Source organism: Anguilla anguilla, chromosome 14, assembly GCF_013347855.1.
Source record: "Anguilla anguilla isolate fAngAng1 chromosome 14, fAngAng1.pri, whole genome shotgun sequence".
In the NCBI taxonomy this organism is placed as follows: domain Eukaryota; kingdom Metazoa; phylum Chordata; class Actinopteri; order Anguilliformes; family Anguillidae; genus Anguilla; species Anguilla anguilla.
In genome coordinates, this window is record NC_049214.1 from 39,062,353 (window position 1) to 39,077,352 (window position 15,000).

Sequence of the window (15,000 nt, forward strand, 5' to 3'; positions counted from 1 at the left end):
CACAGCTTCCGTGTGATCATGTGATGTGGTTCTGCCAATCACGCGGAAGCTGCGAGGCCTTGCTGGCTGTCTTACGGTCAAGCAATAGGTGACGTTTATTTTTCCGAAAAGCGTTTCACGCGGCCTCCAAAAGCGTGGTTGTCAGGTATAATTACAGAGAAAAAGGCCGAAAAGAAAGGCGGTACGCCACACGATGGCGACGACCGTTATTGCACTCGATAATTATCATCGCGATATATCGCCCAGCCCTACAACGCACGACACAGACAGATCTGAACAATCGCATAGATTACTGACAGTTAACTCAGTAAAAGTAGCCTGGACAGCGGATTCAGGATTCATGAGCATCGCGGTGGGTGTATCTCGCCGCGTCCGTCGGGACCGATGAGCCTCACGCGACGCTCGAACGCGGCTCTGGCTGAATTCGGGGCGGTTCAGGGGAAAACGTGTTTCTGAGGTCTGACAGGGAAATGAGGAAACAGGGAGGTCCTCCGGGCTGACTTACCCCTTCCCAGCAGCACCCAGTCAACCGCTCATCCCGGCTTGTGAAGGTCCGGGGTCACCAAAGGTCACCACGTTATCCAAAGGAAATCCAAATTTCTACGCTTCTTTGCATGTTATCTTTACTAGTCACTTTGGAGGAAAGGATTTGCTAATTGAATAAATTGCTAAAGAATATTGGAGTTTCTGTACATCGGGAGATTTGGTTTAAACCTGCTGACCTGCTGACCCCCTGACCCGTGACCCTTGACCCCTGACCTACAGGGCACAGCAGCCAGTCCTGCGCTGCATCAGTGCTCTCACACAAACAGTCAGCACGGCATGCGAGGGCCATCACACGTCAAAGCGCGTTCATGTTTCGCAGAGATTCGGGTCTCCGCGGGGACAAAAGGGGCTTCCTGCGGGCCGCGGGAAGGGGCGTCGCGCCGCGGCGGCTAAGCGGCAGAGCTAGCGCACGTCCGGGGCCGTTTCCTCCCGGGTTTTGACCCCAGACTGGTTCGGTTTGTTTCTCCGCCCTGTCGTTCGTCCTGAGGCAGCTGTTCCCGGTCTGCGTGGTCGTAAACGTTTTACGACGCGCGTCGGGGCACCTGTCAGCACCTGTTCCCTCCTCAGTCAGACCGTACGGCGCGCCGCATCGACAAGACACATCTGGCTGCACGTCTACTCAAATACCGCCTGCGTATTTTCTTTATACAGCTAGTGCCATCAGCGAATTACATTTTAGAACATATGCAAAAACATTCCATAGGCACGCGATATCCTACGCAGTGCATACCCCAGGTCAAAATCTGCCCGAGCACGATGATTATTTACTCTGTTATCCCCTACAATCTCCCTTTTAGCACCTACGCTAACTTTAACTGCTGACCTGGGGTCGATCACAGGAGGATGAGATCCTCCTCATATTTCTTCCCAGCAGGGAGTTCTTCTCGCCAGTGTTTGAGTGTTTTGTTTTTTTCTTTTCGGGGGGGGGGGGGGGGGGTCAGGCCTGTGTGTGTTGTGGAGGGTCTTTGTGACCGTGTCTCTGTAAAATGTTATCCATGTTTTTGCTTCCCTGCTCATTAAAATGTGTCAGCACACATGGTGAGTGAAGTGGACTGTGTCAGATGTATCAGCAGCGATGATTGGTCTGGGTGGGTGGCACGGTGGTTATAACTGGACAGTGTGTTAGGTGGGAATTGTGGTGATTGGCCACGGTGTGCATTGTGGGAGGGGTTATGATTGGACAGTGTGTGTGAGGTGGGAGTTGCTTTGATTGGCCAATCTGTGTAAAGCAGGCGTGGTTGTGATTGGCTACGATGTGCAGTGTGGGAGGGATTATAATTACACTGTGTGGAGGTGGGAGTTCCTGTGATTGGACAGTGTGTGCCATGTGGCAGTTGCTGCGATCGGCCAAGGTGTATAACGTTGGCCGGGATTACGACTGGACAGCGTTTGAGAAGTGCAGGTGGCTGCGATTGGCCAGGGTGTGAAATGTGGGTGGGGTTACGAGCGTGATGGGCGGGGCTTACCCTCGGCTTCGCGGGGGCTCCAGTGTCCGGAGGGGGCGCAGGGGCGGGCCGAGGAGGCGTTGGAGGCGTACTGCAGGAGGACCCGCCCCTCCGTGCATTTATCACACACAGATCCCACTTCTCTAGGAAACCAAGAGACACAGACAGCAACCAACTTAGATACGTTCCTGAAACATAGCCATGCTCAGACCTCAGTACCTCTTGTACCTGTTATAGCCCTGCCTGGACCTCAGTACCTTGTGTACCTGCTATAGCTTTGCCTGGACCTCAATACCTCCTGTACCTGCTATAGCCCTGCCTGGACCTCAGTACCTTGTGTACCTGCTATAGCTTTTCCTGGACCTCAGAACCTCCTGTACCTGTTATAGCCCTGCCTGGACCTCAGTACCTCCTGTACCTGTTATAGTCCTGCCTGGACCCCAATACCTCCTGTACCTGCTATAGCCAACCCTGGACCTCAATACCTCCTGTACCTGCTATAGCCCTGCCTGGACCTCAGTACCTTGTGTACCTGCTATAGCTTTGCCTGGACCTCAATACCTCCTGTACCTGCTATAGCCCTGCCTGGACCTCAGAACCTCCTGTACCTGTTATAGCCCTGCCTGGACCTCAGAACCTCCTGTACCTGTTATAGCCCTGCCTGGACCTCAGTACCTCCTGTACCTGTTATAGTCCTGCCTGGACCCCAATACCTCCTGTACCTGCTATAGTCAACCCTGGACCCCAATACCTCCTGTACCTGTTATAGTCCTGCCTGGACCCCAATACCTCCTGTACCTGCTATAGCCCTGCCTGGACCCCAATACCTCCTGTACCTGTTATAGTCCTGCCTGGACCCCAATACCTCCTGTACCTGGACCTCAGAACCTCCTGTGTCCGCTCTGTATGCCTCCTTGTGAGATTATTTCCCACCAGCAGTCCTCCACGATGGACTTTGTTTTTTGAGTTCTTTATATTTTTAAGCTGCCGCTCCTTGTTTTTGTAAAAATGCCACTTGGACGGAAAACCATTGGCCAGATGAATATATTTTCACTCATGCGGACAGATCTGGCCGCAGATTTTTTTGGATGAAACAAGAGCAGTAGACAAAAAACGCAGAGAGTTTTCCAGCCCCAGCGGAAAATGCGCTGCTCGTTTTCACCTGTCGTAGAACTGTCCCGTGATTGGTGGAAACCACTCCAGCGTGAGGGCGTCGTTCTCCTGCTCGACCACACGGGGCGCCAGAGGCACCGGCGGCGGCTTGCTGTCGGGCTGCCAGGACTGGTAGATCAGGTCCAGGTAGCAGTGCATCCTGGACACCTGGTTGAGCGTGAAGGAGTCGGTGCAGTCGTCGTCTTCGCGGGGGGGAGGGAGAGAGGGAAGCGCGTGAACGTCAGAGCGGCGAGAAGGACGGAGAGACAGAGAAAGAGAGGGAAAAAAGCGGGAGAGGAGAAGAGAGGCAAAGGGGGGTGTGCATTATAGTTCTTCTTACACAAGCAGCTGTAGCTGAATACCGGTGTTGAAAATGAACTTTGCTTCGGTTGTGTTTGTGTGTGTCTGTATGTGTGTGAGCATGTGTGAGTGTGTGAGCATGTGTGTGTGCGCATTTTTGAGTGTGTTTTGGTAAGAGTGTGTATGTACGCACGCATGCGTGCGTGTGTGCGTGTGTGCGTGTGTCCCTCCATGTGTGTGTATGTGCATATGTGTATGTGTATGTGTGTATATATATGTATATGTGTTTATGTATATGTGTGTATATATATGTATATGTGTTTATGTATATATATATGTGTTTGTGTGTGTATACGTGTATGTGTGTGTATATGTGTATATATATGTGTTTGTGTGTATATATAGTATACGTGTATGTGTGTATATGTGTGTGTATATGTGTTTGTGTGTGTATATATGTGTTTGTGTGTGTATACTGTATGTGTGTGTATATATGGTAAATGGTAAATGGACTGCATTTATATAGCGCTTTTATCCAAAGCGCTTTACAATTGATGCCTCTCATTCGCCAGAGCAGTTAGGGGTTAGGGGTTAGGTTTCTTGCTCAAGGACACTTCGACACGCCCAGGGCGGGGTTTGAACCGGCAACCCTCCGACTGCCAGACAATCAGTCTTACCTCCTGAGCTATGTCGCCCCATATATATGTGTTTGTGTGTGTATATACTGTATGTGTGTGTATATATGTGTTTGTGTATATATACTGTATGTGTGTATATATATGTGTTTGTGTGTGTATATACTGTATGTGTGTGTATATATGTGTTTGTGTATATATACTGTATGTGTGTATATATGTGTTTGTGTGTGTATACTGTATGTGTGTATATATATGTGTTTGTGTGTGTATATATGTATGTGTGTATATACTGTATGTGTGTGTATGTATGTGTTTGTGTATATATACTGTATGTGTGTGTATATATGTGTATGTGTGTATATATATGTGTGTGTGTGTATATACTGTATGTGTTTGTGTATATGTATGTGTGTGTATATATGTGTTTGTGTGTGTATACTGTATGTGTGTATATATATGTGTGTGTGTGTATATACTGTATGTGTTTGTGTATATGTATGCGCATGCTGGTGCAGCAGCTGACCCGTGTAGCTCATGTAGTTGTTGAAGGGCGTCTGGGTGAAGTGGCAGTGCCCGCAGGTGTCGTTGCCAGGCTCCGGGTCCCGGCAGTGCTTGTATTTGGGCGTGGGGTTGGTGTCGGCGCACAGGTCGCCTGTCTCCATGGACGGCTCCGTCTCCAGGCAGGCGTCGTTGCAGGATTCGATCTCGGAGATCCCGCGGAAGACGTGGTACAGCCCCAGGCTGTGGCCGATCTCGTGGATCATGGTGTGGGTGTGGCCATACGTTCCGTAGAAGGAGGGGTTCAGCACAATCCCGCCTACAAAGCACAAAGAACAGGGTTACGTACACACACCCACACACACCCATACACACACACACACACACACACACCCATACACACACACCCACACACACACACCCACACATACCCGTACACACACACACATACACACACACACACACACACACACCCCTACACACACACACACACACACACACACACACACCCATACACACACACCCACACACACCCGTACACACACACACACACACACACACACACACCCATACACACACACCCACACACACCCGTACACACACACCCACACACACACACACACACACACACACCCATACACACACACACACACACACCCACACACACACACACATACACACACCCACACACACCCATACACACACATCCACACACACCCATACACACACACCCACACACACCCATACACACACACCCACACACACCCATACACACACACCCATACACACCCACACATCCACACACACACCCGTACACACACACCCACACACACACACACACACACACACACACCCATACACACCCACACATACACACACACACCCACATACACACACACCCATACACACACATCCACACACACACACACCCACACACACCCATACACACACACCCACACACACCCATACACACCCACACATACCCATACACACACACCCACACACACCCATACACACACACCCACACACACCCATACACACACATCCACACACACACACACCCACACATACCCGTACACACACACCCACACACACCCATACACACACACCCACACACACATACACACACACCCACACACACCCATACACACACACCCACACATATCCATACACACACACCCACACCCACACACACACACACACACACACTCACACACACACACCCACACATACCCATACACACACACCCACACACACCTATACACACACACCCAAACACACCCATACACACACATCCACACACACACACCCTCACACACCCATACACACACACACATAAACCCACACACACCCATACACACACACCCACACACACCCATACACACACACACATACACACACACCCATACACCCACATCCACACACACACACCCACACATATCCATACACACACACCCACACACACCCATACACACACCCACACACACCCATACACACACACACACACATGCATGCATACATGGACACACACACACACACACAGATACACGCATTCACATGGACATACATGAACACTCACACACACACATGCATGCATACATGGACACACACACACCCACACACACACACACGGGTACAAGCATTCACATGGACACACACACACCAACACGTACACACATACACACACAGACACACGTATGTATACACTTGCATACATACACAAAGACACATGCACACACCAAACCAATCACATCCACAGAGACACAAAAAAATTCTGATGAAAAAAAAAAAACTATCTAAAATTGCAAACATGAAGTTAAATTCAAAGGCTTCCACAAAAGCAGTCATAGCTAATTCTCCTTAACAGCTGAGACACAATCAGACCCCCTAGTAGAACGTCACTTTCGGTCTTTCTCATCAGTTTCAAACCTCACAAATTTGACCCTTTCTGTGTGTTTTTACTCCTTTTTTTTTTTTTTTTTTACTTTTTCTCTCCCTCTTTTTTCACCTAAATGCGTGAGGGCCTCCTTGTCCCATGGCCAGGTGGCGACTCCCGCCAGGTCTTCGTCCGAGGAGTTGGCGAAGAAGACGTTGAGGTGCGTAGAGCCGTCCAGCTTCAAGATGTCTTTCAGCTCCTTCACGTCCAAATACGCTCTGGGGTGGAGACAGGATTCATTACCCTGTTACAACAGAGCCCCCTCGCCCCCCTCCATCCCCTCACAGACTACCCCCCAACCGACCACCCCCCCCGCCCCCCCAGCCCCCGGCTCCAGGACGTTATTTCATTAGGGCTAATGTTTACTGTGTTTGGCCAATATCGTATTAGGGAAGGACAGGGGGAATATATTATATTATCAAATATTGTATTAGCCTGACGGGACCTCCCACGCGCGCGCGCGCCTCGTGCCAGCCCGCCCCGTCGCCGTGGGAGACGTTTCACAACAAAGCCCGCCGCCGCCGCTGGTGGTCTTGGCAACGCGGCCATCGCGCCAGGGCGGCGGTGAGCTCTCCGCAGTGCAGCGGCTAGCGCGTTCGGAGCGAGCTAGCGCGCCTGTCTGGCGCTACATGGCGCTTGCACCGGTCGAGCCTCACATCACTTAGCGGTGCTCGGGGTCGAAAGTTACACGCGTCTGGGGTTCTCGTCGGTATTTTCTGAACGTTAGGGGAAAAAGGGCGAATCGGATCTGGGAGAGGAATGCTACCAAACATTCTTGGATAATGTAATGTACAGACGTTCGGTCAAAAGACGAAGCGAACAGGATATTTAAATCTGCTGAGAGTCACCGTTAGCTGCCAGCAAAAGTGAATGACTCTTCCAGATAAGATCTTTACCTGGTACAAAAAGGTTATTAACCATCAAACTTATGGAAGTGATATAGACAAATTCACAAAAACGATGGGAAATGTGAAATGTGTTTGTCAGGGAAAAGTGGACCAAGTCGTCAGTAGGAAGACTTGCCCCATTGGCACCAGCCAGAAGACCTTTGTCATGTGACGAGGGTGCAAACCTTAGTCATATGATGTGGGTGCCAGTTGGGGCCCAGTGAGAGCAGCAGTGAGTCAGTGGATCACACAGCTGAAGAACAGCTTCTATTAAATTCACTGGACTCTCAGAAAAAAAAAGGTTAAAAAAAAGTGCTTAAAAAGGTGAAAACTTTGTACCATCTGAAAATTGTACCCCTAGCCAGCATTACATGACTAATCTGTACCTTTTTTGCTTGAAAAACTTACTTCCCTGCAGAAAATTCCAGATAAAACCAGCTGGCTGGTCAAGGCTTTTCTCTAGCTGGATAAAGCTGGCCTCTAGCTGGTCAAGCTGGCAGAGCAAGCTGGTGGTCAACTGGTGGACTAGCTGACTATGCAGGCTGCTCAGCTGGTGAACAGCTGGTTGACCAGCTAGAAGTGTCGAAAACACACAGCTTTAACCGGCTTGACCAGGCTGGTTTAAGCTGGAATTTTCAGCAGATTTATTAGTACTCAAACAGATTATTGTACTTTCAAATTTCGTAAATTTGTTCCTGAAAGGGAAAAAACATTACCCCCACAGTACCGTGATTTCTGAGAGTACGGCACAAATGAGACGCCCACAGAGAAGCTTCTAGAAGGGACGTGGAGTTGGGGCTGGGGGGTGGGGCGGGGGGGGGGGGGGCGCGTTATCAAAAGCAGACTCCCGTCAGACCTGCTGGAACTGGGGATGCCATTCTCCCGACTTCTTTCCGACGTCTGGGGATGGAATTTCATTACATCTCCGGAAAATATTCGGCGGGATAATTCATCCGAGAGCGAGGGGGGGTCAGGTGGATCGCCGGGACCGGCCAGCTGCAGCCCAAGCGCTTCCATCGTTTTGGGCCGGTGCCACCCGGGTCCCGCTTCGGGTCAGCCTCTTTTCCACGGGGCCCGGGGACGGAGAGTCAGACGGAAATCGGACCGCGGAGCGCGGACCGCAAACGTGTCCCGCGGCGACCGACGGCGGGAGCAGCGGGACTGGGGGGGGGGTCGCCGATACCGCGGTGTGTGCCAGCGCCGCCGCGAGCCCGACCGCTAGGCCCCGCCCCCTGTCCGCCAGCCCGGATCCCCCTCGATGGTGACCTCATCGGTCACCGGGGCGTGGCCGCGGGGTATTCCGGAACGCTGCCCGAGCTTCGGAAGGAGCCGCAGAGGGGGCGTGTCTTAGCGCCGTGATCCCCCATTAGGAGGAGCCCTTAATGTCTTAGGTTTTACAGGCCGGGGAGGGGAGGGGGGGAGGGGGATGTACGCCCCCGCTCGAAGGGTCAGAGGAGGAGCCCCAGCACTCCTCCTTTGAAGTGGCCCCATTTTAAACGTGACATCAGAGAGAGAGAGACGGAGAGACGGGGAAAGAGCTCGGCGTAAAACCACGCGTGGGACGGGCGTGACTGCGGCGGGCGCGCCGATCGGCTCGCGCCTACACCACGCCGAGGTTACGGTAAAAAAAAAAAAGAAAGGTCCGGAAGACCCTGCCCACCCGCCAACCACGGCTCACAGGGTCAGGTCTCTGTCTTAAAATGGCCGCCGGGCATATATGTAGCCTTAATTTCAACTTTGGGGGAGATACAGCAGGACCACGAAGCCTCACATAGTCAAACGTCTCGCAAGCGCACTAGCTAGCTATTCAAGGGACGACTTCCTACGAAAACGTCGAGGGCGAGGCGTCTCCCTGTCTCCCCCCCAAAACCTACGCTTATGCCTCCAGCTAAGGGAAGAGTTTGGAGAGCAAGTCACTGAAGGTACCGTAACGCACACACGCCAGCTTCACAAACCCCACGGGTCTCCCGGCAACAGCGGCAAGCGCCGGGCGAAGGAGAGCGGGCCGAGGGCGATTTTTATTTTTAAAAACGCGGTTGCGACAGACCCCGGACCGGTGGGCGGGGAAGGACGCGGGACGCGGTCCTGTTGGGCTCTCTTCTCGGAAGCGAAGGCGCTCCACTCGGGGGAGTCCCGCGCAGCTGAGGGGGGCGCGGGGGATTCGGCCGGATCTCCAGGAGGGGACTTGTCTTCTCTCCATAAAGTAACAAATTCCCAGTCGGTGCCGAGCCCGCGTAAACACATGAGACACAGTGAGAGTGAATGTGCATGGGGGGGGGGGGGGGGGGGGTCATTCTGAATCCTTATTTATGAACGAGGGCGGGGTCCTGTTCTTTTTTTTTTTCCAAAAAGGCTTGGAAACACTGGATACCTGCGGATATAGCTGAAAAAGCCTGTTTGCATCTTTAAATCCTGGAATCACTGAGAGAGAGAGAGAGAGAGAGAAGGAGAGAATCCAGCTGGTTGCAGGACCAAATGATAGGTGACAGTAAACAGTGCACAGTGCTCACGTCAGCTGTCAGAACACAAAACGCTGAACTTAAAATGCTTAATGCAGAAGGTAGAAGTTAGAATGCAGAAAGCAGAAGTTAGAATGCAGAAGTTAGAATGCAGAAGGTAGAATGCAGAAGTTAGAATGCAGAAGGCAGAATGCAAAAAGCAGAAGGCAGAATGCAGAAGGTAGAAGCAGAAAGCAGAAGGTAGAATGCAGAATGCAGAAGGCAGAATGCAGAAGTTAGAATGCAGAAAGCAGAAGGTAGAATGCAGAATGCAGAAGTTAGAATAAAGAAAGCAGAAGGTAGAATGCAGAAGGCAGAATGCAGAAGGTAGAATGCAGAATGCAGAAGTTAGAATGCAGAAGGTAGAATGCAGAAAGCAGAAGTTAGAATGCAGAAAGCAGAAGTTAGAATGCAGAAAGCAGAAGGTAGAATGCAGAATGCAGAAGGTAGAATGCAGAAAGCAGAAAGCAGAAGGCATAATGCAGAAAGCAGAAGGTAGAATGCAGAATGCAGAAGTTAGAATGCAGAAAGCAGAAGGTAGAATGCAGAAGTTAGAATGCAGAAAGCAGAAGGTAGAATGCAGAATGCAGAAGTTAGAATGAAGAAAGCAGAAGGTAGAATGCAGAATGCAGAAGGCAGAATGCAGAAGGTAGAATGCAGAAAGCAGAAGGTAGAATGCAGAAAGCAGAAGGCAGAATGCAGAAGTTAGAATGCAGAAAGCAGAAGGTAGAATGCAGAATGCAGAAGTTAGAATGCAGAAGGTAGAATGCAGAAAGCAGAAAGCAGAAGGCAGAATGCAGAAAGCAGAAGGTAGAATGCAGAGTGCAGAAGTTAGAATGCAGAAAGCAGAAGGCAGAATGCAGAATGCAGAAGTTAGAATGCAGAAGGTAGAATGCAGAAAGCAGAAAGCAGAAGGCAGAATGCAGAAAGCAGAAGGCAGAATGCAGAAAGCAGAAGGCAGAATGCAGAAGGTAGAATGCAGAAAGCAGAAGGCAGAATGCAGAAGTTAGAATGCAGAAGGCAGAAGGCAGAATGCAGAAGGTAGAATGCAGAAAGCAGAAGGCAGAATGCAGAAAGCAGAAGTTAGAATGCAGAAGGAAGAATGCAGAATGCAGAAGGTAGAATGCAGAAGGCAGAATGCAGAATGCAGAAGGTAGAATGCAGAAGGCAGAATGCAGAAGGTAGAATGCAGAAAGCAGAAGGTAGAATGCAGAAAGCAGAAGGCAGAATGCAGAAGTTAGAATGCAGAAGGTAGAATGCAGAATGCAGAAGGTAGAATGCAGAAGGCAGAATGCAGAAGGTAGAATGCAGAAGTTAGAATGCAGAATGCAGAAGGTAGAATGCAGAAGGTAGAATGCAGAAGTTAGAATGAAGAAAGCAGAAGGTAGAATGCAGAAGGTAGAATGCAGAAAGCAGAAGGCAGAATGTAGAAGGTAGAATGCAGAAAGCAGAAGTTAGAATGCAGAAAGCAGAAAGCAGAACGCAGAATGCAGAAAGCAGAAGGCAGAATGCAGAAAGCAGAAGGCAGAATGCAGAAGGTAGAAGGCAGAAAGCAGAAGTTAGAATGCAGAAGGCAGAAGGCAGAATGCAGAAGGTAGAATGCAGAAGTTAGAATGCAGAAAGCAGAAGTTAGAATGCAGAATGCAGAACACCGGTGTCCCAGCGCAGGAGCATGAGCACACAGGGGGTCCCTCCAAGCCTCGAGACCACCGGGGACCACCCTCCCCCCCCTCGCCCCCCGCCCCCGGAACCCACAACTGCCAAAACCTCCCAGGGTCTAGGCAGGAACAGGCTCTCGGGCCGGGGCAATCTAAACGGCAGGTTTGCACAACACCCGCCCCCCTCCACCCCCCCACCCTTACCGCCCAACCCCCACCCCACCCCACCCCCCCCCCCCCACAACCCTGCGCCCCTGGCCCCGCTCCGCACAGAATTCCACAATCAGCAAGGAATGTAAAGTCATGTTCGTGATGCAGTGCGTGGCAACGACTTCCAGACATTCCAGAACCCAAAGGAAAATAAGCAACCAGCTGGAAAGCTCCGCTTCTCTCTCCCATCTCTCCACTCCTCGTTTTCACTCCTTTACTTTCTCCCTCTCTCCCCCTCTCGCTCTGTCTCTCTCTCTCTCTCTCTCTCCCCCTCTCGCTCTGTCTCTCTCTCTCTCTCTCTCACACTCTCTCTCCGTCTCTCTCGGTCCATCTTTGTGTCTTTCTAGGAACTGGTCTTTGTTTTGCAGGGCGTGAGTTATGTGTATAAATCCCTTCCCTTCAGGGCCAGCATAGTTGTTTTCTGACTGTAATCAATATTGTCAAGTCAGTGTAAATAGCCAAAGAGCCAGGAACAGCTGCCAGATGGAGAAAAGCTTAAGAATAAACCAGTAAAGCATGTACTACAAAGCGTCCTGACTTTTGATTCATTAATGAATACATTTATTATTATTATTATTATTATTATTGCTATTACTATTATTATTGCTATTACTATTATTACTATTATTATTGCTATTACTATTATTATTGCTATTACTATTATTACTATTATTATTGCTATTAATACTATTATTACTACTACTACTATTTTTTTTAGGAAAAAGATATGGGTTAAGTAACTGCTTGCAACTTCAAGGTTGCAGGTTCGATTCCCAGGTGGGGCACTGCTTAATCTTAAACTTACTTACTGAACGGCTTCAGTAAATATCCGGCAGCATGAATGGATCGTATGTAAAACGAAGTAAGAGCATCTGCTGAATGGTTATAATGTACGATGTACTGTAATATACTGACACTGATAGAGCATGCTATGCAGCAGGGTGGCATTGGATTTCCTCTGATTCCCAAAACTTTTTAACCCCCCTGCCCCATATAAGGTGCCCTGGATGACGGTAATTCGTTTCCGTGGAAACGCCACGCTTGAGAATCCCCACGCCGTGCGCTGCACACCTGCGTCGCCGGCGGGAACGCGAGTCACAGACGCCCGCGGCCGCACAGCAAACACCGCATTCCACAGCACTGTACCTGCGGGGGCGCGAGCGGGAGAGCGAGCGGGGGGCAGAGTGGGAGGGGCTAAATGCCAAACGTGTGAATCATCTACACTGAAAATCAACCCCTCAATAACAAAGTATTTGAGAATCAGACCCAAAAACCTTTCAATTTTTTTGTTTTTTTAACAGGCGGGGCTGACCCACTGCATTTTAAATGGGCCGGGGCATTGATAGATGGGGGAGTGAGGGGGGGAGAGGGGGCGGGGCGGTCTCACCTGAGCGGCGAGGTGGGGGGGAGTGAGGAGGGGGCGGGGCAGTCTCACCTGAGGGGCGAGGCGGGGGGAGAGGGGGCGGGGGCGGGGCGGTCTCACCTGAGCGGCGAGGCGGGGGGGGAGTGAGGGGAGGGGGCGGGGCGGCGGTCTCACCTGAGCGGCGAGGCGGGGTTGAAGCAGGTCTTGGTGACGTCGGTGACGTTGGGGTTGCAGCAGTCCCCGCCGTCGTAGGCGTGGCCGTCCCAGTTGCACGGCGGGTCGCAGACGCCGTCCCCGGCCTTCCCCGGCGGGCAGTCGGCCCGCTGCCGGCGGCAGTAGCCGGCGTCGAAGCCCGTCAGCGTGTGGTTGCACTCGGGGTCGCACTCCTCGTCGCCCACCTTGCCCGCGTCGCAGTTGGCCAGCACCAGGCGGCGCCGCAGCGAGGCGTTGTAGACGTTGTGCACGCTCAGCTCCCAGCTGACGTTGTAGGGGGCGAAGGCCTCGCTCAGGTGGCGGTGCTGCAGCTCGATCTGCTTGGCCGTGACGGTGGGGCGGGCGCGGCGGGGGTGCGCGTCGTCGTGGACGTTGACCACGCGGTAGCGCACCGTCTTGGGCCTGCGGAACTCCCAGAAGCGGTTGTAGCTGGCCGCCACCTCCACGTTGTCGCACGCCGTCTGGCCGCAGGCGGGCGGGTCCAGGGAGGTGTCCAGGGAGCCGCCGGGGTTCCCCGGCACGGGCCGGGGGAACACGCCGTCCTTCATGGTCAGCCACTTGCGGGCGGGGTGCTCGAAGGTCTCGTGGACGACCAGGCCGTCGGGGTCGCCCGGGCGACGGCGGGCGCGGGCGGCCCGGGCGATCTCCCGCTGCTCCCGCGCCCGGCCCCACAGGGACACGCCCTCCACCGCGCCCCGGTAGTTGTGGCTGAGGCCGTTGCCGCCCACCATCAGCACCTTGCACTTGCGCGTCAGCGGGCTGAAGACCTCGCCCGACTGCTCGCGGCTCACGCCCGCCTGGGCGCCGTTGACGAACAGGCGCATCTGCTGCCCGCTGTAGGAGGCCGCCAGGTGCGTCCACTGGCCCGGCGGGTAGCGGGCGTTGGCGGCGACGGAGGTGGCCTTGTGCGCCCGGTCCGTCTTGAGGGAGAAGAAGAAGCGCGGGTCCCGGTTGCCCTGCTCGCCCGCCGCCCGGATGCCCAGCAGCCACCCGCGGTCGCTGGAGGCGTAGAAGCACTTGTCGAACAGACCTGTCCCAGAGGAAGCGACCCGGGGGCGCGGTCAGACGCGTCAGTGCCCGTTTGTGCCATCAGCGAAACAACAGACCTTAAACAGCTTCATGAGACATGATGAAACTCACCTGAAGACAGAGGGCTTGATTCCCAGGTACAACACACACACACACACACACACACACACACACACTCACACACACACACACACACACACTCACACACACATACACACACACGCACACACACACACACACTCACACACACACACACACACACACACTCACACACACTCACACACACACACACACTCACACACACTCACACACACACACACACACACACACTGCAGAAGGGGGGTCGGTTCACCGTCTTTCAGAATAATCTGGAAAAACTCCCCAGGCTATATATGCCATGCACTTGCCGAGCCTGCAGCGGGCACTCCCCATAGATTTAAATGCACCTAATGAGCAGGAGACACAGCAGACACTTTCCTATTGATGTCTAATTATCAACCAGTGAACAGCCCCCCCCCCTCCCCCCCCCGCCCCATATTCCTCTTCCTGCTCAATGGCGTGGCTTGGGATGGGGAAAAGTGGCCCGATTTCACAACTAGAAGTATTTCTGAAAAACCACGCTGAGAA

The 15,000-nt window shown here is 52.3% G+C and overlaps 1 protein-coding gene across 1 annotated transcript in view; it reads right to left on the reverse strand.

Moving 5' to 3' along the window:
- The window catches only part of LOC118213402 (pappalysin-1-like), an 88,786-nt gene that overhangs the window by 66,724 nt on the left and 7,062 nt on the right, over positions 1-15,000 (reverse strand). Inside the window, exons 2-6 of the mRNA XM_035392313.1 lie at positions 13,306-14,374; positions 6,588-6,733; positions 4,605-4,898; positions 3,154-3,346; positions 2,013-2,134 (exon numbers count right to left, since the gene is read on the reverse strand). Coding sequence (XP_035248204.1) covers positions 2,013-2,134; positions 3,154-3,346; positions 4,605-4,898; positions 6,588-6,733; positions 13,306-14,374 — 1,824 coding nt within the window. The remainder of the gene's footprint in view (positions 1-2,012; positions 2,135-3,153; positions 3,347-4,604; positions 4,899-6,587; positions 6,734-13,305; positions 14,375-15,000) is intronic.